The sequence below is a fragment of the Saimiri boliviensis genome, chromosome 2, assembly GCF_048565385.1.
Source record: "Saimiri boliviensis isolate mSaiBol1 chromosome 2, mSaiBol1.pri, whole genome shotgun sequence".
In the NCBI taxonomy this organism is placed as follows: domain Eukaryota; kingdom Metazoa; phylum Chordata; class Mammalia; order Primates; family Cebidae; genus Saimiri; species Saimiri boliviensis.
This window is the reverse complement of record NC_133450.1, coordinates 86,130,250-86,154,931: the sequence shown is the minus strand read 5'-3', so window position 1 is coordinate 86,154,931 and position 24,682 is coordinate 86,130,250. Positions and strand designations below refer to the sequence as shown.

Here is a 24,682-nt window from a genome sequence, read left to right as displayed (position 1 = left end):
TGTTGATTTTACAAAAAACTAATTGTTCATTTTGTTGATTCTTTGTATTTTTTTAGTCTCAATTTTGTCTATTTCTGCTCTGCTCTTTATTATTTCTTCTAATTTTGGGCTTGGTTGGTTCTTGCTTTACTGGTTTCTTGGGGTGCATTGTTATGTTGTTTGTCTTCCTACTTTTTCTATGTAGATGTTTATTGCTATAAACTTCTCTCTTAATATGGCTTAGCTGTATCCCATAGTGTTTGGTATGTTGTGTTTTTCTATTTTCCGTTGTTTCAGAGAGCTTTTAAACTTCATTTTTAATTTCTTGATTGACTCATTGGTTTTTAAGAAGCAAGTTGTTTAATTTTTATATATTTGTACACTTTCTAAAGTTTTCCTTGTTACTGATTTCTGGTTTTATTCCTTTGTGGTCAGGAAAGATGCTTGATGTGATTTCTGTTTTTAAACATTTGTTAATACTTGTTTTATAGCTTAATATGTGGTCTATCCTGGAGAATGATTCCTGTGCTGATGAAAAGTATGTGTATTCTGTTGCAGCTGTTGGATGAAATGTTCTGTAAATGTCTGTTAGATCTGTTTGGTCTAAAGTTTCAATCCAGTGTGTCTTTCTTGACTTTTCTGTCTAGATCATCTGTTCAGTGCTGAGAGTGGGTGTTGAAGTCTCCAACTGTTACTGTATTGGAGTTGATCTCTCTCTTTAGGTCTAATAGTATTTGTTTTCTATATCTGGGTGCCCTGGTGTTAGGTGCCTATAGATTTAGAATTGTTATATCCCCTTGCTGAATTGATCTTCTTATTGCTATATAATGACCTTTTTTTTTTTTTGGTCTCTTTTCACAGTCCTTTTTTGAGACAGGATCTTGCTCTGTCACCCAGGCTTGAGTGCAGTGGTGCGACCTCAGCTCACTGCAACCTCTGCCTCCCGGGTTCAAGCGATTCTTCTGCCCTGGAATGCACAGCTCCTCAGCTTGGCCAAGGCACTGTTACCTGAAGGAGCAGTGTGCTGCTTTATCTCATGCCCTTCAGGTTGTGACTTTTCTGTGTAGGCCCAGGCACGGTTTCCTTGGGAGACATGGCTCCACCAGTGCACTCTTTCCTCAGGAGGCAGTGTGCAGTTTCAGTTTTTTGAAGTTGTATACCAGTAACATACTTATTTAAATGACGAGATTTATGATTTAAAAGTTGGTACTATGTCTAATAATGTGGATCTAATCTAATATGTAATAGTATGTAGGAAGTAACTAGTTGCCAGAATTTGCAAACAAACAAACAAAAAAGGAGATAATTAAGGAAGTAACTAGTGATCTACTTTGTTTAATCAGTTAATGTTTCTTCTAGTCCAAGTCAAGGTCCTTGTTGTACTGCATACTGTGCATTCAAGTCAAAGTCTGAGAAGTGTCGGGATGATTCAGACTGTGCGAGGGAAGGAATATGTAATGGCTTCACAGCTCTCTGCCCAGCATCTGACCCTAAACCAAACTTCACAGACTGTAATAGGCATACACAAGTGTGCATTAATGGGGTAAGCATTTAACTTCATATGTTTTTAAATTTTATTTTTGAAAACTTGTTTTTCAGAATAATTACTGATGCTTAAAGCTATATAAAGTAATTAATCTTGGTCTTTGTTTAAGTAATATCCTTATCTATTCCCCCACAAAACCATGAATATATTATGTGGCATTGAATTAGCTACTAACTTGTCTTTCGTATTTTCATGTACATGTGGTTGATATTATCTAGAGAAACATAGTTGCGCCGCTCGGCATGTGACTTGTCTATAATATTTAGGTTTTATAAAATATTTCAATAGCCTAAATAAAATAACTCTTCTGGTCATCTTCTCTGAATATGAAACCTTTAAAGCTTTTTCGGCTGAATATCACTTTGCTCTATGTGAAGAAAATTTAATTTTTCTTAAAATTAAACCATAATAACCAACATAAAATTGGTCTCATCTCTTTCTCTGCTTTTATTTCATTTTTTTAAAGTTGTCATAGCTTTATAAGATTTACTATGTTGCTTGTATTTACTGTTTTTCAAATGTTTTCAGATGTATGTAATTCAGTTCTGATACTCATCTGTCTTTGTTTTTCACTTTTATTTCCATTTAAATATTTTGACATTGGAAACTTACAGTTGCCTGTCTATTACTATAAACAGTAGGTTTGACTGTATAGGGATTAAATAATCTGTCTTTTATTTTTCTTCTAGCAATGTGCAGGTTCTATCTGTGAGAAATATGGCTTAGAGGAGTGTACCTGTGCCAGTTCTGATGGCAAAGATGATAAAGAATTATGCCATGTATGCTGTATGAAGAAAAGTAAGGCTTTTAAAATTACAGGGGTATAAAATCTGCCTCAAACTATTATTTTCTCCTAAATTTTAAGTGTTAAACTTTGACCTATAGTTTGGGCAGATAGTTTCCAGCTAAATCTGTCCTCTTGAGGAAATTATAGATGTAACAGAGCATTGTTTTTCTATTATTAGGGTCTCTACAATGTTTTAAAAATGATAAACTAGACAAAACATTGCCACCTTTACAGCAGTAATTTATTTAAACACTGTTAGAAGCTTTTAAAGTCATTGTGGACACTAAATCAAGACTTGCTTGTTGCTTGTTTACTTTGTAACATTTAATGTGAATTGCTAATGGTGTTATCCAGCCTAACTAGAAAAGGTCTGTGTAACATGTTATGGTAATGATTTTAGACAGTTTTTTTCCCCTTTGTATTTCCCCAACTAGAAATCTGATCTTCAACTTATATTTGAATCTGATCTTCAGCTTATATTTGGCATTTCTTTTCCAGTGGACCCATCAACTTGTGCCAGTACAGGGTCTGTGCAGTGGAGTAAGCACTTCAGTGGTCGAACCATCACCCTACAACCTGGATCCCCTTGCAATGATTTTAGAGGTTACTGTGATGTTTTCATGCGGTGCAGATTAGTAGATGCTGATGGTCCTCTAGCTAGGCTTAAAAAAGCAATTTTTAGTCCAGAGCTCTATGAAAACATTGCTGAATGGATTGTGGTAAGTATGGTTTTTATTTACAAAGAAACCTTAACTTAAAGCAGTTTAATCTTAATTTTACTTGGCCAGAAGTCATCAATCTTATGAGAAAACAACTTCTTAACTATTTATGTTAGAATTACTTTATGTGAAGATTTTTAAAGTTCCAGTATCCCCGGTTATTATTTTCTACTGAAGTGATCAAAATCATGTGTATCATTCATAGATTGCTTAGTAGGTGATGGCAGTCATTCTGTTTTTCTGTGCTCCTTAGTTCATCTCCTGGATGTGTTACTTCTTTCAGTGCATATTATTAGAGCATTTTCATGGGACTTAAAATTTTTGTTTTATTTTATTTTCAAGAAAAGTTATTTGCCCAAATCATGGACTAATTGGTGATTTTTCCTGATCTTTCAACATAATCTCTGGGTCTTCATCTTGTTTATAATAGGAAATGTTGAACAGAGTACCATCAGATACACAGGTAGATCTACTAATGATGATGGATGTTCATCCAACAGTAATCCACTGAATGCTTATTTTTTAGCCCACATTTCTCCGAGTTGTACGAACACTGAATTACCTGATATTTTCTTAAAAGATTTCCAGGAATGACTATCTCAATTTAAGTGTTCATGCTTTAAAAGTAATTACATTAAAATATCTGTAGGAAACTTGCAAATGATCTATTTGAGATTGTGCTATAATTGAACTGAATGTAGTTTGCTTTGGAATTGATTTAGAACTCAGATTCCCAGTTCTTAAATTACTTTTAACGTGTGTGTGTGTGTGTGTGTGTGTGTGTGTGTGTGTGTGTGTGTTTTCAGGACTATGAATGCTGTAAAGCACAAAAGATGTTGTGTGGGAGGTCAGCCTTTTTTGGGTATTCTTCTAATAACATTCCAAAGTTTTATAGTTACCTCCAGCATTAAAATGATGTTTACTGTTTCTAGGACACATTGGAGTATGTGGTTTTTAGATATGTAATGATCATGTAGTAGAAGGATTGTTGAAATTGGATTTAGGAGATCTACTTAGGTTTCCAGCTAAATACTTGAGCAGTTGACTTAACTTAGGTTTCCTTAAAACATGTTACTCTTTTTTTTGTTCCTATGCTTGTTGCTTAATAAGTTCTAGCAAATACCTGTCAAGCTGAAGTTCCCATCTGGTACCATGGTATAGTGGAAAGAGCACAGGTTTGAGAATCACGTAGGATTCAAGTAATCTTTTTGGCATTTATCAGTTCTGTGTCTTCAAGCAGCTTACCTTTCTTGGCCTTTCTTTATTTTCAACTCAACTATTTTTTTTTCTGATTATCTCTAATAAGAAAGTTGAAATTTGGTATACTTACCTACTATAGAGGACAGCGTATACAGAAAAGGAAAGAGGATCTCAGAATTACATTCTGCTGAGTAGATATTGTGCTAGATATTTGAGATTTTGAGTGTACTAAGTCAGATCATCTAAATATAGTATTTTTTCATTTTCCTCTGTTATCTCTAATTTTGACTCATTAAATTATTTAGAATTTCAAAAGCTTATTTATTTTCACTTTAAAAATATTGAATAGGGCCGGGCGCGGTGGCTCAAGCCTGTAATCCCAGCACTTTGGGAGGCCGAGGCGGGTGGATCACGAGGTCAAGGGATCGAGACCAACCTGGTCAACATGGTGAAACCCCGTCTCTACTAAAAATACAAAAAATTAGCTGGGCATGGTGGTGCATGCCTGTAATCCCAGCTACTCAGGAGGCTGAGGCAGGAGAATTGCCTGAACCCAGGAGGCGGAGGTTGCGGTGAGCCGAGATCGCGCCATTGCACTCCAGCCTGGGCAACAAGAGCGAAACTCCGTCTCAAAAAAAAAAAAAAAATATTGAATAGACATGATCTTTTAAGTTTTTTTTTTTTTTTTAAACTTTTCTCCCCATATTTTAGATGTGAGGATTAATGAAATGCTTCATAATGAATTGGCAACCTGAAGTCTTTTCTTGTGCTCTGAAACTAATTAATCAGACATTTTCAAGTTTATAGACATTAACTTTAAGTGTGTGTGGAATAGAATATGCCTTCATTTTATATCATTGTTGACAGTCATATGCCAGTTCTTTCAAATAGCATGCTGATAATGTGTGAAGAGTACCACTAGGCTGTTGGTACATTTGTGGGCATTATCACGTCAAGCAATAAGATAGTAAACATCTACTTCTTTACAAGCTACTTGTGTCATTTGCTTATGTGCATAGTTTACTTTATCATGTCAGGGAAGTTCCTTCCAGTTAGTAATACAGTTGATCAGGATGCTCTAGTTTAAGAAGCTGTGAAAGAAGGAGTTGTTAGTTTCATTACTTTCCTTTCCAGTGGTGCCTGCTGGCCTTTTGTCTTCTTTCTGTGGTATACTGTGGCAACTTTTCTCCTCATGCAGGGTGGAGTAGGAAGAACCTTCACAATTTAGAACTTCAGGGCATGGGTTATTGACTATGCTACTGGACCATGGAAATGATACTTTCTTTTCTGTGTTGACAACTGTGCTTTGATTTTTCCAAATACATTCACTGTATTTGCTGAATGCCTACTGTGTGTCTGGACGGGACATAATGATGAACATCCTTTGGATTTCTCAGAGTCATCTAGCTCTTGAAAAGTTTAAGGACATTCATCAATAAATCTGTTGAGACCTTGTTTTAGCATCTCTTTTTCTTTAATTAAGGGTTGATGGCATTGATTCTTTTCCAGTTTCTTCTGTAGTTGATGTGTTCTGATTTTCTGTAACTTTCATGTTAGGTTTGACATGGTAGAAAACCATCTTTTACCCTGACCTTCTTTTTTCAAATTTATTGTGTTTCTTCTCCCTTTAAAAATTATTGCCTGATATTTTGTGGCTTTTTTCTTTTTAATTTCAGATTATCAGGAGTTTGTATTTTTTTATTGCTAGTTTATCAAGAATCACTTTCTCATTTTAAAATTAATTTCTGCTCTCATTTTGCTATAATTTTATGCATGTAAATATTAAGTATCTGCTATTCTTCATGATTGAGAGATTTACACCACTGTTTCCCAAATGCCTAACAGAACACTAGTTCCATTAGATGTTCTAGGACTTTGATGTTCAAATGAATCTGGAAAACACTGCTCCATACTGTACCCCTTTCTTGGAGATTTATGAGAAGATTGTGAGAAGTCCTGCAATAAATAAATCTTTTAAAATTCATTTTCCCAACTTAACCTAACACCAGAAATTTTTATCATGAAAAGACTAAGTCCTAAATATCCTCCTTAGACGTCATTTGGGAAAACACTGATTAATACCAGTAGTTCTCAATCCTGGTTGTAGTCCAGAATCACCCTTGGGTTTGGACTAATTAAATCAGAATCTCTGGGGTTTAAGTATCTCGGTCTTTTAAAACTCGTCAGTTAATTCTGATGAAGAGCCAGGGTGAGGAACCACTCATCTAGAACAGGGGTTGGCAAACTATGGCCTGTTGGCCAAATCCAGCCCCTGCCTATTTCTGTATGGCTCAGAAGCTAAGAACAGTTTTTATATTTTTAAATGATTAGACGATTTTTAAAATTATCAAAATGACATTCTTATTTTTGTTAGTTTGAGACGGAGTCTCGCTCTGTCGCCAGGCTAGAGTGCAGTAGCATGATACTCAGCGCACTGCAAACTCCACCTCCTGGGTTCGAGTAATTCTAATGCCTCAGCCTCCTGAGTAGCTGGAATTACAGGCATGTGCCACCACACCTAGCTAATTTTTGTATTTTTAGTAGAGCTGGGTTTCACTATGTTGGCCAGAATGGTTTCGAACTCCTGACCTCGTGATTCACCTGCCTTGGCCTTTCAAAGTGCTGTGATTACAGGCATGAGCCACCGCGCCCAGCCTCAGAATATCATTCTTTTAAAAATAATATGAAATTCAAATTTCAGTATTGATAAATAACATTTTATTGGAATGTGGTCCCACACCCATTTGTTTGCACATTGTCTGTGGCTGCTTTTGCACTTTGATTAGCTGCAAAAGTGACTATATGACTCCACAAAACCTGAAGTGTTTATCTGGGCTTTTATGGGAAATATTTGCCAACCCTGATCAAGAGTAGTGATCTCAAAGTGCATTCCCTTGACAAGCATCATCAGCATCACCTGGGAACATCATTGAAATGCAAATTCTCAGGTTCGATTCCAGACCCACTGAGTCAGTAGGTGATGGTGTATGCTTATAAGTTTGTCTGCCATTTTTTTCAGTCTCTGTGATATGATGACTCCTTTTTGAAAAGACTTGTAACAGAAGTTTTGTCATCCTGATACATTGAAAATGGAAAGGAGTTGTGGATCTCTAGAATCCTTCATTGCTTTGTGGAACAGACCACATAGATCTCATAGCATTTACGAAACTTTAATAACAAAGGTGTAATATTATCACAGGGTTTTTAGCATATAGTGAGGGGACAGTTTACGTCTGCTAGATGAGGGAAGCAGATTTCTCAAATGTAATAATTTATATGGAAAAGAGTGAAAATTGTGTTTATTACCTTAACTTTGAAACTGGAGTGTTTTCAGGTTCCTTTTCGTGGTGTTTTATCCTACTTGTCCAGGCTGAGCTTAAACTAACCAAAAGTTTAGTAGCAAGTTGCTTTCTGCTTGACAGATTGTTGCTGTTGCTGCTGCTGCTGCTGCTGCTGTTGGGAGTTTGAAGGACAGAAGGAGTATATAATCAAAGTCTAGATTATAGTATTGTATCTTCTGACAAAATGAAAGGAAACTTTCTGCCCCCATAGGGATGACATAATCAGTATCATGACAAGGAGCTGTGGGCCCCACATGGTCCTGTGACCCATGGGAAGTTCAGAGTGCATTTGCTGAGAGTGATGTCTTCGCTTTGTCCCTGAAGTTCTGCTTAACACCCTTGTCTCTGACATAGAAGACCCTGACACACAGTTTATACTCAGTAAATGTTCACTGAATGAGTGACAGCTCTCCTTTCTTTCAGACTAACAGGTGGACAATTTTATCTTTTCTTTTGAGATGGAACGCGTATTTTACATTTCTAGCCTAGTTAGTATTCCTTCCCCTAATTTTATAGTATATTTAAAGGAGAAAGCATGCACCTTAGCATTTAAGTCATTCTCTTTTAAAAAGAAAAACTCTGAAAGGTGGCCATACTTATTAATACTCTCAGATACACCATTGTTTTGTTTAGTTTTTCTTGCTATCTTACATCAGTTGCAGTGTTCCATTTCCTCACACATGAAATTCGTAAAAGCTACTATCACTGCCACTAAAACATCTCAAGCATTGGGCTTCTCAAATATGCAGTTACCTGAAAAAATTTAGAAGAAAGTCAGGAACATTGTGCTAGAAGGAACTGGAAGTTCTCAAGGGCTTGAGTGCCATATTATATGTGTGTTGATCTGCACTGGGACTAGTTTCTTCTTACCTTTGTTTTATACAGTTTTAACCACTATCAAATCTGGGTGTGCGCGCTCCAATCTGCCTTTCTTAGTGCCATAGTACATACTTGCATGGCGCTTTATTTAAATCTATAGGCCAGTTAGAGTAGCTTACATCTTTAATCTCAGCATTTTGGGAGGTTGAGGACGGAAAATCGCTGGAGACCAGCAGTCAAAGACCAACCTGGACAACCTAGCAAGACACTGTGTATACAAATAAATAGATAAATGAATTCTCAGCATAGTGTGGCATGCGCCTGTAGTCCCAGCTACTCAGGAGGATCGCCAGAGCCCAGGAGGACAAGGCTGCAGTGTGCCATGATTGCACCACTGCATTCCAGCCTGGGTGACAGGACAAGACCCTATCTCTTAAAAGAACAAAAAAAAGACTGTGGGGGTGCTAAAAAGATTATCATTAAATGTATCAAAACCAGTTTTACTGTCCTGTCTCTGTTTTAACAGTCTTGTCACATTATTTGTATGTGTTAGGCAATCTAGAAATAATAAATGAGCTGTTAGTTATGTGTCAAGGTCAGTACTTTTGACTTACGTGTAGTAACTAGTTCAACAGATACTTGTTTTGTTGGCTAGGTACTGAGGTAGTAGGATACAAGTTCAGGGAGCTCACAGGTCAGTTTGGGATAGAGAAGACAGGCCAGAGAAGCATATTTTCAGTCTTTATGGTGTTTTCACAGAAACTAGCAGAACCTATTAGGGGAAGCCTTTAAGGAGGTAGTGCCAGAGCAAAGGTGGTTTTTTTTTTTATATTTGTTTTGTTTTTGAGACGGAGTCTTGCTCAGCTGCTTAGGCTGGAGTACAGTGGCACGATCTTGGCTCACTGCAACCACTTTCCCCCAGGTTCAAGTGATTCTCCCATCTCAATGCCTACTGAGTAGCTGCGATTACAGGCACCCACCATCGTGCTCAGCTATTTTTTTGTATTTAAGTAGAGGTGGGGTTTCACCATGTTGACCAGGCTGGTCTTGAACTCCTGACCTCAGGTGGTCTGCCTTCCTTAGCCTCCCACAGTGCTAGGATTACAGACCTGAGCCACCGCACCTGGCTGAGCTAACTTCTTAAGAACTGGTTTAAGTAGAGAGTACAGAAATATTTTATGGGGACAGAGTATGTGAAAAAGTCACAGAACTATGAATTTTCCAAAACAAACTTTTTTTCTAGTTCTTTTCTTTTGAAAACTTTGATTATTCTTTTTTTGATTGACAGAGTAATACATTCGAAAGTAGGCTTTTTTTTTTTTTTTTTTTTTAAACCTTGGACCCCTAGTCTTTCCAGGATGGATTTCTTGTATATTCTTCAGAAACTCTGTATCACTCTTAAAGATACATACTTTTAAAAAAAAATGGAATCATACACACTTTGCTGTACTTTATCATGTACTCAGGTTTTTGCTTTTGCTTTTTTTCCTCTATCCTACGTAATGATCTATCTTGGAAATCTTTGGTGGGAAGCATTTGAACAGGGGTTTGACATAAAGGAGTAGCATGGTCGGTTTCATATTTTAGGTAGCCATAACACTGATGGCCATGTTTTCATAAAAATTAAAGATGAAGGAAGGAAATATGTTAAAAATGATAATGTTAGGAGTAGAAGTGTATCTCCTGTAACATAACTTGCCCATCAACCTGAGAAAGCTAGTAGGAAAGCTCTTAACCCTTTGCACTCATGGATTGGCTCACATTAGAGGTGTTACTGCTTCCCCAACAGGTGTTTTGGAAATGTACAGTGATTGTCAGAGGAACTGACGGGACTCTGCTGGCATTTGATGGATGGGGCCCAGGGATGCTAAACTTTGTGCATTGCTCAAATGGTCCTGTACTGCTTTCACAGACTGAGGGTAGCCTTCTACCCTGTATTGCAGTAAATAGCAAGTCAATTATTTGAGAATGAAATAAAAACACAAACTAATAGGAGTCTATGGAAAACGTATGTAATACATGAATGGGAACATCATTCTAAAGACTAACAAGGAAAGCATAAGTCTGAACATTATTTTTATAGACCACAAAATAAAAATTTTAAAAATCTGGCAGTCTCAAGAAGTGGCTTTTAAAAAGTAGATTGTAAAGTTTTAATTTCTAAGCCAGATTCAGTCCCATCAGCATGTTTTGTATATTCTACACATTGTTTTAAGTAATTTCTTACAAGTTTGCCAGCATCTAAAAACAGATTTTAAATAAAAATTCAGATATATTGCTTCTCTTAAAATTAGATTTTTAAGCAGTACGGTTGAATTGTATTACATCTTACCTGCCATGAAAGCATTCGAGTTTGCAGTTCCTGCCATAACAAGCAATGTGAGAGACAACCATGATACACTTTTTACAGACTGAACAATAAAAATGAAAATAAGGAAAAGGAAGGTGTTTGTGGGACTCCTCTGCACAGAGATCTGATCTGAGAATTAAATAAGCCTGAGAAATGACACAAGTGTAAATCATTCTAAATTTGCTTTGAAAATTGAATATATGTGTATGTATGTATAGATATCTTTCCCTTTTTTGTGTCCTCTCCTTTTTAGAAACAGTTAATTCCTAAAGCCATTAGGTGAGCCCAAGGAAGGTAGACATCCACACCAAATCTGGGGAGCTGTAGTGGCACAGAGTAGTGTTGGAACCTGACCAGGTTTGGAAGGTGTGGGATGGGGAAGACTACCAGTGTGGGGTTTCAGAGCCCGAGCAGGGTGAGAAGTGCACCTCTGGGGGGGAGTGAATGACATGGGATGTCAGGAGTGCAAGTAGAATGAGAAAGGTGTCTACATAGGAGGGATAGGACTAAAAGAAACCAGATCTCTTTGGAGAAATGGCTTGATTCCAAGGCTGGGGTTGGGAAAGAATGAGATAAATCAGGAAATTCTTGTTGGTCCAAAAAGTAAGAAAGTGCTTAAAGAATAATGAGGACATGTCCAAAAAACAAAATAATGTCAGTAATTGATTATTTATATAAAATAAGAAACCATGAGGGAATAAATAAATGAATACGTTGAAAGTTTGATGAAGAACAGGGTATTTACGTACTTTCATATTACATCCCTACAAAATACTGTCTACAAAAGAGAAACAAGAATCATGGTAAAGTTTGGCAGATAACACCTTAATCCAGTGATCAAGTTAACATTAGCAGTAATGAAATCAAAATCATGTGTCACCTGATAGGATGCAGTGAGAACCCAGCATCTGTGTCACTTTTACCAAAGATGTATGACCTGAATTTGATCACAAAGAAACACCAGAGAAACCCAAATTGAAGGACATTCCCATACAAAATAACTGCCCTGTAATCTTCAAAAGTATCAAGGTCATAAAAGCCAAAGAAAGACTGGAAATTTTCCAAATCAGAGGAGACTAAAGAAACATGGTGGCTAAATATAATACAAGATTCTGCACTGGATTGTATTGGTACAAATGGCAAAACCTGAATGGGGTCTGAGGATTAAATATTAGTAATACACCAGCACTGATTTCCCGATTTTGATGATTGTCTTGTTAGCTAGGAAACCACCCTTATATTGTAGAAATTATAAGCTAATATGTTCAGGAGTATCAGCATGATGCTAGCACCTTACTCTAAGGTGCTTCCAGATTTTCTGAAAGTTATTTTTTTCTTTGGTGGATGGAGTCTCACCACGTTGCCCAGGCTGGAGTGCAGTGGTGCCATCTCATTTCACTGTAGCCTCTGCTTCCCAGGTTCAAGCGATTCTCCCCCGTCAGCCTCCCGAGTAGCTGGGATTACAGGCAGCTGCCATCATGTCTGGCTACTTTTTGTATTTTTTGTAGAGACGGAGTTTCACTATGTTGGCCAGGCTGGTCTCAAACTCCTGACCTCAGGTAATCCATTCGCCTTGGCCTCCCAAAGTGCTGGGAACCACTGTGCCCTGCCGCAGATTTTTAAAAGGTTTTTGAATTGTACTGGCAACTTTCTTTGAGACTATTTCAAAATAAAACAAATATTTAGAAAGTAGGAAAGTCTTTATGTGCACACAGAGAAAGTGGCTTGGGAAATTTTGCCACAACCTGCCTTTTAATTTTAGCATTACTTTCATTGATGCTAAAATTAGTATTACCTTAATTATATAAACACTGCATTACTTTCATTAATGCTAAAATTAGCATTAGTATTTCTTTAATTACATAAAAACTGCTGGAAAAAGTAAACATTGTAGAAGTGGTACCCAGTTTGTTGTAAGTCCCTAAGTTATAAAAGTCTTCTTAAATGGTAGTTTTGCTGGAAACATTTAGTATTAACTATATATGTGTTACAACAGTCTGTGTTAAATAAATGTGAAGGTTCAGTTTTAAAATTTTAATATTTTGTATGATGTTTATTAGTACACGTGGTCTTAAAACAAAAGTTTGAACATTTGGAATTGTCAAATAGAATTTAAGACTAGACACAGTAATTTTCCTATAAATTTATCAATAATTTTTGAAGGTTTTTTACTTGACTAATTGATTTTTTTAATATAGGTCAAGTTAAAAGTGAAGTTTTGGTTTCTTCTAAGACTGGATAAACTTTGCCTGCTGCTAAAATATGTATCATCTTCTACTTTTCATATTTAAAAAGATAGTTAACCTATACACTAAGGAATGAAAATAAAGATATTATATATAATGTAATGAAAACTATATGTGTGTAAAAATTAATTTCATAACAGTAGTCTGAGTTTCAGTTCCAAATGAAATGAAAGAGGAAAAGGGAGTCTCAAAAGATAGAATTTCAGTCTTAACTTTGGTAATTAGAAAGCAATATAGGTTAAAGAATAATTTTTAAATCTATTTATTAGTAGAATTTAAAGCAAGTTACATGCTTTCTAAGCCATGGGAAGTATAAAAGCAAATAAAACTTCTATACAAGTATAAGATGAGATCCTTTTGTAGTTCATAAGTGTGATGATTGGGTTTTCACAGTCATGTGTGACATGTGCCTCCCTCAAACCTTGTTACCCCGCATTTGAGGGGGTAAAAAGAGTAAGGGGTGGGGGAAGGAGATACTTAAACAAGAAAATAGTTAAGAACATGGGGAAATACAATGTAACTATATGCAAGATGACCCCAGTTTAGCATTTGTGTTCATGTGTATGACAGATGTTGTTACATACAGAAAAGAGACTGAAAAGAAAATCAGATTGAGTAGATTCCTCTAGGAGTTGGGTGATTTTCATTTTCTCCTTTTAAAGTTTTATTTATTTATTTGATTTATTTTAACTAGAATAACCACTTCATAAACTTTTAAAAATTTAAACATTAATAATATCTATGTGCAGATATCTAATATATGTATACAACTCCTAACCAACAAATGCTCTTTAAAAATTATAATGTTCAGGCCGGGCGCAGTGGCTCATGCCTATAATCCCAGCACTTTGGGAGGCCGAGGCAGGTGGATCATGAGGTCAAGAGATTGAGACCATCCTGGTCAACATGGTGAAACCCTGTCTCTACTAAAAATATGAAAAATTAGCTGGGCATGGTGGCATGTGCCTGTAATCCCAGCTACTCAGGAGGCTGAGGCAGAAGAATTGCCTGAACCCAGGAGGTGGAGGTTGCGGTGAGCCGAGATCGCGCCATTGCACTCCAGCCTGGGTAACAAGAGCGAAACTTCGTCTCAAAAAAAAAAACAAAAACAAAAACAAAACAAAACAAAAATTATAATATTCTATTCTATGTTTATATACTGTTACTCTCTTCTATGTTTTATATACTGTTTTTCTATTTTATGTTTTATATACTGTGAAAAATGTTCTAAAGTATTTTGTAGATTTTTTTCAGTGGAAAAAAAATCTGTTTATTTCTAGGCTCATTGGTGGGCAGTATTACTTATGGGAATTGCTCTGATCATGCTAATGGCTGGATTTATTAAGATATGCAGTGTTCATACTCCAAGTAGTAATCCAAAGTTGCCTCCTCCTAAACCACTTCCAGGTAAGTGTATTTGAGCAAGATACGTAGTTATGTAACTCAGAATTGTTTAGCAGGTGGAATTGAATTTTAAATGAGTCTTCAGTACTTAATGTTTTAGTACTTTCTCCGTTAAGAATGGGATTATTGGATGAATAATTTAGTTGATATTTGTGTGCTTTTTGTCAATCCAGTCTGGTCAGTGATTGCTAAATTACTGCTAATTTGTCCCAAGTGTCTGAAAATATTTAAAACTGGAAATTTTAATTTTTGCTGTTTTCTTTTTTTTTCATATTCAAATATATTTCCTTGTTGTGATTATGGTAGTTAAACTACTTTAAAATTATTGATCTTACTATTCTAATAGTTGTGCTTCTCATATTGTTGTCCTTCTTTCCTCTTTCCTTCCCTTCCACATTCCCTTCCTCCCTCCTCCCTTTCCTTCCTTCTTTTTCTATTCTTTTTTTTTTTTTTTTCTCTTTCTTTCGCTATGTTGCCCAGGCTGGATTCAATCCTGAGCTCAAGAGGTCCTCCCCACCTGAGCCTGCCAAGTAGCTGGGACCACAGGCGCGTGCACTGCACCTGCCTGTCTTACTATTTTTAGTGTTTGTGCTCTTGAAATATTTTCTGGTACATAAGCTCATTTTCCGCCAGAGTGATGCTTCTGGGGAAATACAGATCCCAGTCTGTGGGAGAGTCTTAGGGTAGAGGATTCATTCATTAGATAAGCTCAGTCAAGTATTCTCCATCCCCGAAAACAACTCTTTAGTTCTTGTCTCCACCCTTTACCTCTCAGGGAGACATAGCATGAGGAAGGACCCTCTTTAGATTAGCTGTGGGCATTGGGAGGAGAAAAGGATAGGAAATAAACCCTTCATATTATTTAGTTCCCTCTCTTTATACCTCCCCTTCTCCAAGGTATTTGTGGCTATTCTCCACAGATGTGGGGACAGACATTGTCTCAGGCCAGTGGCAGGGAAGAGCCAGAGGTAAATGACAGCAGTTCCCTCTCCTACAGCTCTCAGACTTCTCATGAAGTGTCTTGCCTCAGGCAAATCCACTACCCTATTTCTTACACTTTTTCTGTTTTCCCTCAGTTCACCTGCGTTTAACTGTCTGGGGCAATACAGCCAGTAGTCATGCTAGGACAGTATCTTAGTGAGAATGACAGAAAATTTGATTTTTATATTATTGCTTTTCTTAAATTCACCATGTTAGTTAGCACTGTGGAACTTATGTTAGTATTTAAGGGATTTCTAAGGGCCACATGACACTTTTTAGATACTTTTATTAATTATGTTCTCATTCAGTAAAACATTTTATGTATATATTGATTTCATTTTAAGTAAATGGCACCTTTAAAAACTAAGAAAACTAGCTGTCATTTATTGAACCCTCAGAAAAAGTGTTAAACATTTTTATATGAATTATATAATCTTTACAACAGACTATATAAATTAATTATCATCCCTGTTTTACAGTCTAGGCATCTGAATCTCAGGTTAAGGCATTTGCTCAAAGACATTTAGTAATTTCTCATGAATTCTGTCCACAGAATCTGTGATATTAATCTAAATTAATCTAATATTTGTGGCTGTTGAGCACTGAAGTGTTGCTAGTTTCCATTGAAATGTGCTGTTTTAATTAAAATACATACCAGACTTTGAAGACTTAGTATAAAAATATTTTGTTAGTAATTTTTTATATTGATTACATATGGAAATGATACTTGGGCTATGTTAATTTAAATAAAATTTAAAATATTATTAAAATTATTTCACTTTTTTAAACCTTTTTTGTTAGGCCTATCTGAAGATTTTAAATTACATTGGTGGCCCATGTTATTGAACAGCATTGAACTAAAACCTTTCTTATCGAAACAGCGGCTTTGTTTTTAAAGATTACAAAGCTCATGATCAGTAAATCTGTTTTGCTTTTGTGGCTTACAGGCACTTTAAAGAGGAGGAGACCTCCACAGCCCATTCAGCAACCCCAGCGTCAGAGGCCCCGAGAGAGTTATCAAATGGGACACATGAGACGTTAACTGCAGCTTTTGCCTTGGTTCTTCCTAGTGCCTACAATGGGAAAACTTCACTCCAAAGAGAAACCTATTAAGTCATCATCTCCAAACTAAACCCTCACAAGTAAACATGAAGAAAAAATGGCAAGAGATCATGTCCTCAGACCAGGTGGAATTACTTAAATTTTAAAGCCTGAAAATTGCAATTTGGGGGTGGGAGGTGGAAAAGGAACCCAATTTTCTTATGAACAAATATTTTTAACCTAATGGCACAAAGTCTTAGAATATTATTATGTGCCCCATGTTCCCTGTTCTTCGTTGCTGCATTTTCTTCACTTGCAGGCAAACTTGGCTCTCGATAAACTTTTACCACAAATTGAAATATATATATTTTTTTCAACTGCCAATCAAGGCTAGGAGGCTCGACCACCTCAACATTGGAGACATCACTTGCCAATGTACATACCTTGTTATATGCAGACATGTATTTCTTACGTACACTGTACTTCTGTGTGCAATTGTAAACAGAAATTGCAATATGGATGTTTCTTTGTATTATAAAGTTTTTCCGCTCTTAATGAAAAATTACTGTTTAATTGACATACTCAGGATAACAGAGAATGGTGGTATTCAATGGTCCAGGATTCTGTAATGCTTTACACAGGCAGTTTTGAAATGAAAATCAATTTACCTTTTTCTTATAATGGAGTTGGTTTTGATACTTATTTTTTCTTTATCACATGGCTGCTATGGGCACAGGTGACTATGCTGAAGAACACAGTTAAGTGTTGTGCAAACTGGATATAGCAGCATACTTCGTCAGAGTTCATTATGTAAATGTCTGGTTTCTGCTTACATATTTTAAACTTTCTAATTAAATTCCAATTTTGAATTGGTAGGTGAAATTTTATTCATGCTTTGATAGAAATTATGTCAATGAAATGATTCTTTTTATTTGTAGCCTACTTATTTGTATTTTCCATATTTCTGAAGTATGCTAATTATGTTTTCTGTCTGATACAGAAAAGTTGTGTCTTTATCAAAATATTTGAACAGTTTTTTCAGCATATCATCACTGATCATTGGTAAACCACTGAAGATGAGTATTTTGCTCAAGTAGTAGTTAAGATTGTAGATAGGCCTTCTGACATTTTTTTCCCTAAAATTTTTAACAGCATTGAAGGTGAAACAGCACAATGTCCCATTCCAAATTTATTTTTGAAACAGATGTAAATAATTGGCATTGTAAAGAAAGAGAAAGCAAAAACATTTAATGTATTAACAGGCTTGTTGCTATGCAGGAAATGGAAGGGGCATTACAAAAATTTAAGCTTGTGACATTTATTGTTTCTGTTTTCCAACTACATCACTTCAATTAGAAGTAAAGCTATGATTTTTCTGACTTCACATAGGAGACAAATTTAGAGAAAGTTGAAAAGATTTCTGTGTTTTGGCTTTTTTTTTTTTTTTTCCATTTTTTCTTAAGAGTATAAGGTTTACACAATCATTCTCATAATGTGACGCAAGCCAGCAAGGCCAAAAATGCTAGAGAAAATAACGGGATCTCTTCCTTGTAAACTTGTACAGTATGTGGTGACTTTTTCAAAATACAGCTTTTGTACATGATTTAGAGACAAATTTTGTACATGAAACCCCAGATAGACTATAAATAATTCTAAACAAACAAGTAGGTAGATATGTATGTAATTGCTTTTAAATCATTTAAATGCCTTTGTTTTTGGACTGTGCAAAGGTTGGAAGTGGGTTTGCATTTCTAAAATGGTGACTTTTATTCTGCAAGAGTTCTTAGTAACTTCTTGAGTGTGGTAGACTTTGGAACATGTAAATTTTTTGCTTGTAATGTTATCCTGTGGTAGGGTTTTGGCAGGTACACACGCTGCCCTATTTTATTTTGAATCTAAGTTAAATGTTTTCTGAAAAGAGATACATGCACTGAACTCTTTCCACTGCGAATCAAGATGTGGTAAAATGAAAGGATCAAGACAAATGAGATCTAATACTACTGTCAGTTTTAATGTCCACTGTGTTTTATACAGTATCTTTTTTTGTTCACTTTGGAAATTTTTACTAAAAATTGCAAAAAATAAAGTATTGTGCAAAGATGTAAGGTTTTTTGAAACTTGAAATGCATTAATAAATAGACTTGATTAAATCAACTTGAAGGTTCTCTACTCTTTGAACTTTGAGAACTATCACAAGAGGCTTCCCACCAGACAGTGTTTTCTTATTAAATGAAAAAGATTATTATGCAGAAAGAGAGTTGTCTCTTCCTACAGAAGTATAGATTATCTTTATTCCTAGTAATACTTTGGACTCCATGTAGAAAATTTCCAATCTGATACTCTGTGTACACACAATAAACCTTTTTAAAACACCCAACTAATGCATTACATTGTTTCTAATCAACATTCAGTGCTTGTTTTGGTGGAAGACCTGGGTCATTTTGAAAACTTACCGTCTTGTTTATATGTATTTTTCAACGTTTTGAATGCTAAGTACCTCATTTATTTTAAAAAACCTAGTTTAATGATAAGTCTATTTAAAATTTTGAGCCAACATTTTTCTGTTCCTAGCAAATATGGAGAGAATTCACATTTCGGTGTTACCTAGAAAAGGAATTGTCAGCTCAGAATAGTTCCCTGCATGGGATAATCTGCTTCAAATTCTTTTTTTAGTGAAGGTCAGCTATAAGTAATGCTTATTAAATTAGTAAATATATAATACTTTGAGAGTTACTTTGTTGATTTAGAACCATCAAATGTATATTATATTTAGTTATTTATGAAACTGTCAATATTAATTTGGGTAATTATAGTTATTTTTACTTGTAATTGACTGCTTAAGTTCTGTTGACAGTCCCTTCCTCCTTTCTTCCCTCCCTGCCTCTCTTCCTCTCCTCTCCCTCCCCAGTTTTATAAATTCAGGCACCAATTCACAAACAAAATCAGAAATAAAATAAATGTATTAACTGCGTCTGAATTTAGCATTTCCTGTAGTGTCAGACAATGTCATGCAGTTTGGGGAAGCATTTGTTTAAGGAAATGACTACTTTCTCTGATCAGTCTCGTTTTGTGAGGTGTTTTCAGCACTGTTCTTTGGGTGCTTCATTTTTGTCATAGTCACTGACTAGTGAAAACTGATTTGTCCAAGCTGAGCAAACTACTTGACCCTAAGTCCTTGTCTTTGTCACTGTAGTAAGACCTCATTATTACTATTTCTACAAAGATGGGATTGGTGTCCTTGGCATCTATGAAATTTTGGAGGCTTGGGCATGAGAAGGCCTTTCTTATTGAAGGTATCAGTGTCAAGCATTTTAAACCTGGACAGTTCACTTTCAGGAGTACAAGAAGAAATATTCATTATCTGTATTTAAAGGGTCAAGGTCTCCCAAAACTGGGTGCAAGCCGAATGTACTTATAAAGCAGCTGCCAGGGCCGGTTCATCTTTGGAGAAGTCATTAAGGTTGTAAAAAATTTTACTTTCCCCAAAACCACATTCAACGTCTTAGAAACTAGAGAGGTGATTGGTTTGCCCCACAGAAGACAACTTCAGTTTCAGCGTCTCTCATGTTACATTCCTGATTAAAAACAACTTCCATTTGATACACTTTTCCCTTTATTACCAGTTTAGTTTTAGTTTTTTTTTTTCCATGTTTAATTTTTTTTTATTTTGTTGAACCATTACATTTTGGGTCTTTTTTTTTTTTTTTTGATGGAGCTTTGCTGTCTCGCCAGGTGAGAGTACAGTGGCATAATCTCAGCTCACTGCAGCGTCTACCCAGGTTGAAGTAATTCTTCTGCCTCAGCCTCCTAAGTGGCTGGGATTACAGGTGTATGCCACCACACCCAGCTAATTTTTGTATTTTTAGTAGAGACGGGGTTTCACCATGTTGGTCAGGGTGGTCTCAATCTCCTGACCTTGTAATCCACCTGCCTTGGCCTACCAAAGTGCAGGGATTACAGGCATGAGCCACCTCGCCTGGCCCTATTACCAGTTTAGTTCTTTTCATTATTGTTTCTGTTTTCAACTGTGTATGTGATTAGGATATAAATTGAGCCTTTCTGTTTTATATTGCTATATTGTTTATGTGTTTTAGATACATACATGTATGTACTATTTTCAGGTAGAAATGCGTGTATTTTATACCTGATATGCTCTTCAGAGCACCTCTTCTATAAAAAACAACAAGAGATTAGGTAAAAACAGAGGGTTGAGCGCAATATTAATTAGCGTCTGCTTTTTCCTGAAATCTCCACTAAAGTGATAGGGTCTAGGGGTAATCGAACAAGGAAAAGGTGAATTGAACAAGAACAAAATTTTGGAAACTGAGAAGCAAATAAAGGAGTAGTACTGATTTGACAGACCCAGAGAAGTCAAATCCTAAACCAGCAGTGGAAACACAGAGCATGGTGTAGTTAGCACTGTTAAGATCTGAATACCTGGCAGGGCCGGGCATGGTGGCTCACACCTGTAATCCCAGGACTTTGGGAGGCTCAGGCGGGTAGATCACTTGAGGAGAGGCTGAGGCTGCAGTGAGCCTCAATTGCGCCATTGCATTCCAACCTGGGTAGCAGAGTGAGACTCCATCTCTAAAAGAAAGAAAAAAAATATTTGAGTACCTGGACTTCATGACTTTTTTTCTGTGTGTTTGACAAAAGCATAATACACTTTTGTAACCCACTTTTCTTATTTAACAGTGCATTGATACTGTGTATCATATTAATTACTGTATTTCTATGGATGCATTGCATGGTTTTTTAAAATTAATTTCCCATTGTTTGGACATTATTGTTTATTATTTTAAACAATTCTTAGGAAAATCCTTACCCTTATAATAAAATAAATTTCTAAAAGTGGAATTGTTGGAATAAAGGTTTTGTGAGGGTCATTGATAAAATTTATGGTACTGTCTCCTGGATGGATGTACCAAGTCTTACTTTCACAATTAAAATATATGTATTTTTTAAAAAATCAGAGTCCCATCCTTAGAAACCCACATATATGCAGCCACATGAATTTATCAGAAACAATAATAGAAGGCTCATGCTTAATTAAGTTGATAAGCTTTAGACATAATTCAAATGAAAGTCAGATTTAGTGCCCGAGTTGTGGTCTCTAAATACCATTTTCTTCAAAGGAACCAGACTCTTTTGGATAAATTACTGATTCCAAGTATAAGAAAGAAATGTACAAGAAGAGCCTAGGAAACATTCTTTTATACCAGAGCTCTATCAGAAAGATTAAGGAGGCACCTTGAAGCTACCACTGGCCAAAACTGAGATAACTTTAGCATCAGCAAGGATAGTATCAGCAAGAGATTGAAACTCATTGTATTATGTTTAACTCTGTGAGTTAATAATGGTAGTGGACGGAATCATAGTTACCTTTGGGATATGCTTTTAAAGACATTCTGACTAATAAGAGAAATGATAGAATTAGGATACCACCGTTTTACTCCCCAACAATTAGTGATCTAGACAATAATCACCAGTGACTGCTAACCTCATGAAGAGTGAGCAATCAGATTTTGTGCCTCCTAATGGAAGTGCATATACCACCTAAGAAGCAGTTCTGCCAAAAGTCACATCTGATCATGCTTATGCCTCCAGCTCTAACTACCACTTCATTAGAAATACTGGGAACAGAGAGACAAATGTTATACAAGGGATTCAATTAGCAAAACCCAGACTCTGGAAAACTACAAGACCAATGGCCCTGCTTCTTCAACAACAGAAATGGAAGGAGAAAAGACAAAGATGGGTTAAAGGAGACTTAAGAGGTATGTCTGTCAAGATAATTTATGGACTTACTTGAATACTGATTTAAACAAACTGTTGACACCATAGGAAAAATGTGAAAATTAGATATTTGACATTAAGGTTTTTAATAATTATTTTTAGATGTGATGGTATTGTTACATTTTTAAAGGACCCCTTTTAGAGATGCAAATTGAAACACTTGAAATGATGTGTAAGTTTTTACTTAAAAATAATTGAAGGATTGAAGTTGGCTAGTGTGTGTGGATATAGTTGAAACAAGATTGTGAGTTGATAATTATTGCAGCTGGTTTTGGGCACTGGGGATTTATTTTACTATTTTCTCTACCTGTATTTATATTTGAAAGTCCCCATAAAAGTTTTAAAAATGTGGCTGGGCATGATAACACACCTGTAATCCCAACACTTTGGGAGGCAGAGGTGGTAGGATCGCTTGAGTTCAGGAGTTAGACACCAGTCTGAGCAAAATAGCAAGACCCCATCTCAAATTTTAAAAAAAGTTTTAAATATGAATCAAATTCATATAGAAGCTGATATATTACTATTTTTATTTTAGCAGTAATTCATGATAATGACCTGTATTCATAATGATTTTCAGAATGATTGTTTTAGTGGAATTAAACTTGAACCAGTCAAGCTAACATAATTAATTATATTCTGCTCTAGTTACAATGAATAATTAATTGATTGTAACTGCTAGGGTGACCTCTTGAAGCTATCAGTCATCCAGCAATCTTAGCAAGCAGACCATTGGGTCTCTGCTTTCTCTCTCTCTGTTGTGGGGCTACTAGCTACTTAAGTAAAATATTTGTTTTCTGTTAAACGTGTCAGGGAGTGTGGTCAGCTTATCCACATTAAGTCTCTGTGTCCCATGTTGGCATAAATGTTCAGTAGCTCTGTACAGTAAACTAGATTCTTCTGCCCTTGTTTAAATGATCATGTTCCCTGGAGGTGGAAATAGATCTTTAAAAAGATACTCTGTAGTTGTTTGTTCTCAGTGTAAAATGAGAATAATTTGATAGAGTGTAGGTTGTCTTATATAAAAAGTGCTTCCATTTGCATGAGCTTTAGAAATCATTTTGGAAAAATGAAGGCTATTTGGTTATACTGAGCAGATTAAGCAATTTTATTCTTTGTTTCCAATGAATATTTTACTATGTTTTTCTTCCCTTGTCCTTTGGGTATGGAAATTAGCCTTTGTATTTCTAAATACAGCTGGCCGATTTTTATAAATTAAGGTGTCAATATATTCTTCATTAGTTTTGTAATTGTGGTTGGTTTTCATTTTTCTTAAAAGCATCTCTAATTTAAGTGAACTGACCTGTTAACCATTTTCCTCCTTCTCACTTGAAACATAACAGAGATGTTTGGAATTCTTTGGCTCTTACAGTGTGTGTTTTCTGATACACATTGACCAGTTACCTTAATCATTCGACAGATACAACTTAGACACTTAGTTGTGCCAGGGTTTTGGCTAGATGATAAAAACTTAACAATGCTCCTGCCCTGGTGAAGCTTATGGTCGTGTGGTGAGACAGATATCAGATAATCATGTGAATAAATGTGCAATTTCAGCTGTGATACATGCTGAGGGGGAGGTCTTGGGTCATCCAAGAGCTGATAATGCAGAGCTAGGACTGAGAAAGGAGGGTGGGACATTGCCAGGAAGGTCAGAGAATTCTTCTTTGTGAAAAAGATGCTTGAATCAAAATCTGATGGGTGAAGAGAGTTTAAATAGGTTGCATAAAATTTTTAATACTGTTGATTGGTTAAATACTGGGCACTCATAGGTCATTCTTCTTTGGGGAAAGGCTTGTTTTTGCTCTTTATTATATGTCAGCCTAGTCATCGAGATTTGGGGTTTTTTTTTTAATGATTTTTTATTTTTTGCTTTGCATTTTATTGATTTGCTGAAGAGCGGGCTTGAACTTTGGCAGATATCATACTTTGGTAGTTCTGCTTAGAGAGATATCTGTTATTCTCACCGGACTGTCTGGGAGTTGTGAAAGGCACTTGGATTTTTCAGACCTGGGCCTCTGTATTATGACTATTAAAAATTTAGGATTAGGACATCTAGCCTCCTGCCAGGGTGAAGGAGGTGTCCCTGTGATCTGCTGCTCCCTGGAATTCTATACATCTTTCTCTCATAGCACAAACCACATTGCAATATAACCCTGCTTCATCTAAGCCAAACACTTGAGAGAATCATCTATACTCAGTGGCTCCTTCAGCTCCCATTCACTTACCAACCTACTGCAGTTTGTCTTCACAGCTCCCAAAGGACTGCAGTCCATGCCTTCAGGGAGCTCAGAGTCTAGCAGAAGGAAAGAAACTTGCAGTTACAATACAGAGAGGTTTGTATTGGAAACGCTACAAACACAGGATGCCCTGGTAGCTTAGAGGAAATGCATATGGAACATGGTAGGTAAGCAGTAGGGAGAGCCAAAATGACTTCGCAGAGGAGAAAACCTGGAGCTGAGTTTTGGAGTTTTGG

At 36.1% G+C, this 24,682-nt stretch overlaps 1 protein-coding gene and 1 pseudogene across 1 annotated transcript in view; both read left to right on the top strand.

The window, feature by feature from the left end:
- ADAM10 (ADAM metallopeptidase domain 10) overlaps window positions 1–16,754 on the top strand; it is a 157,530-nt gene extending 140,776 nt beyond the window's left edge. The window contains exons 12-16 of the mRNA XM_003928979.3: window positions 1,339–1,522; window positions 2,215–2,323; window positions 2,811–3,031; window positions 14,268–14,394; window positions 16,320–16,754. Of these exons, the coding sequence (XP_003929028.1) occupies window positions 1,339–1,522; window positions 2,215–2,323; window positions 2,811–3,031; window positions 14,268–14,394; window positions 16,320–16,414 (736 nt within the window). The 3' untranslated portion in view covers window positions 16,415–16,754. The remainder of the gene's footprint in view (window positions 1–1,338; window positions 1,523–2,214; window positions 2,324–2,810; window positions 3,032–14,267; window positions 14,395–16,319) is intronic.
- Window positions 13,339–13,429, top strand: LOC120364199 (small nucleolar RNA U13; annotated as a pseudogene).
- Window positions 16,755–24,682: the final 7,928 nt, after the last annotated feature.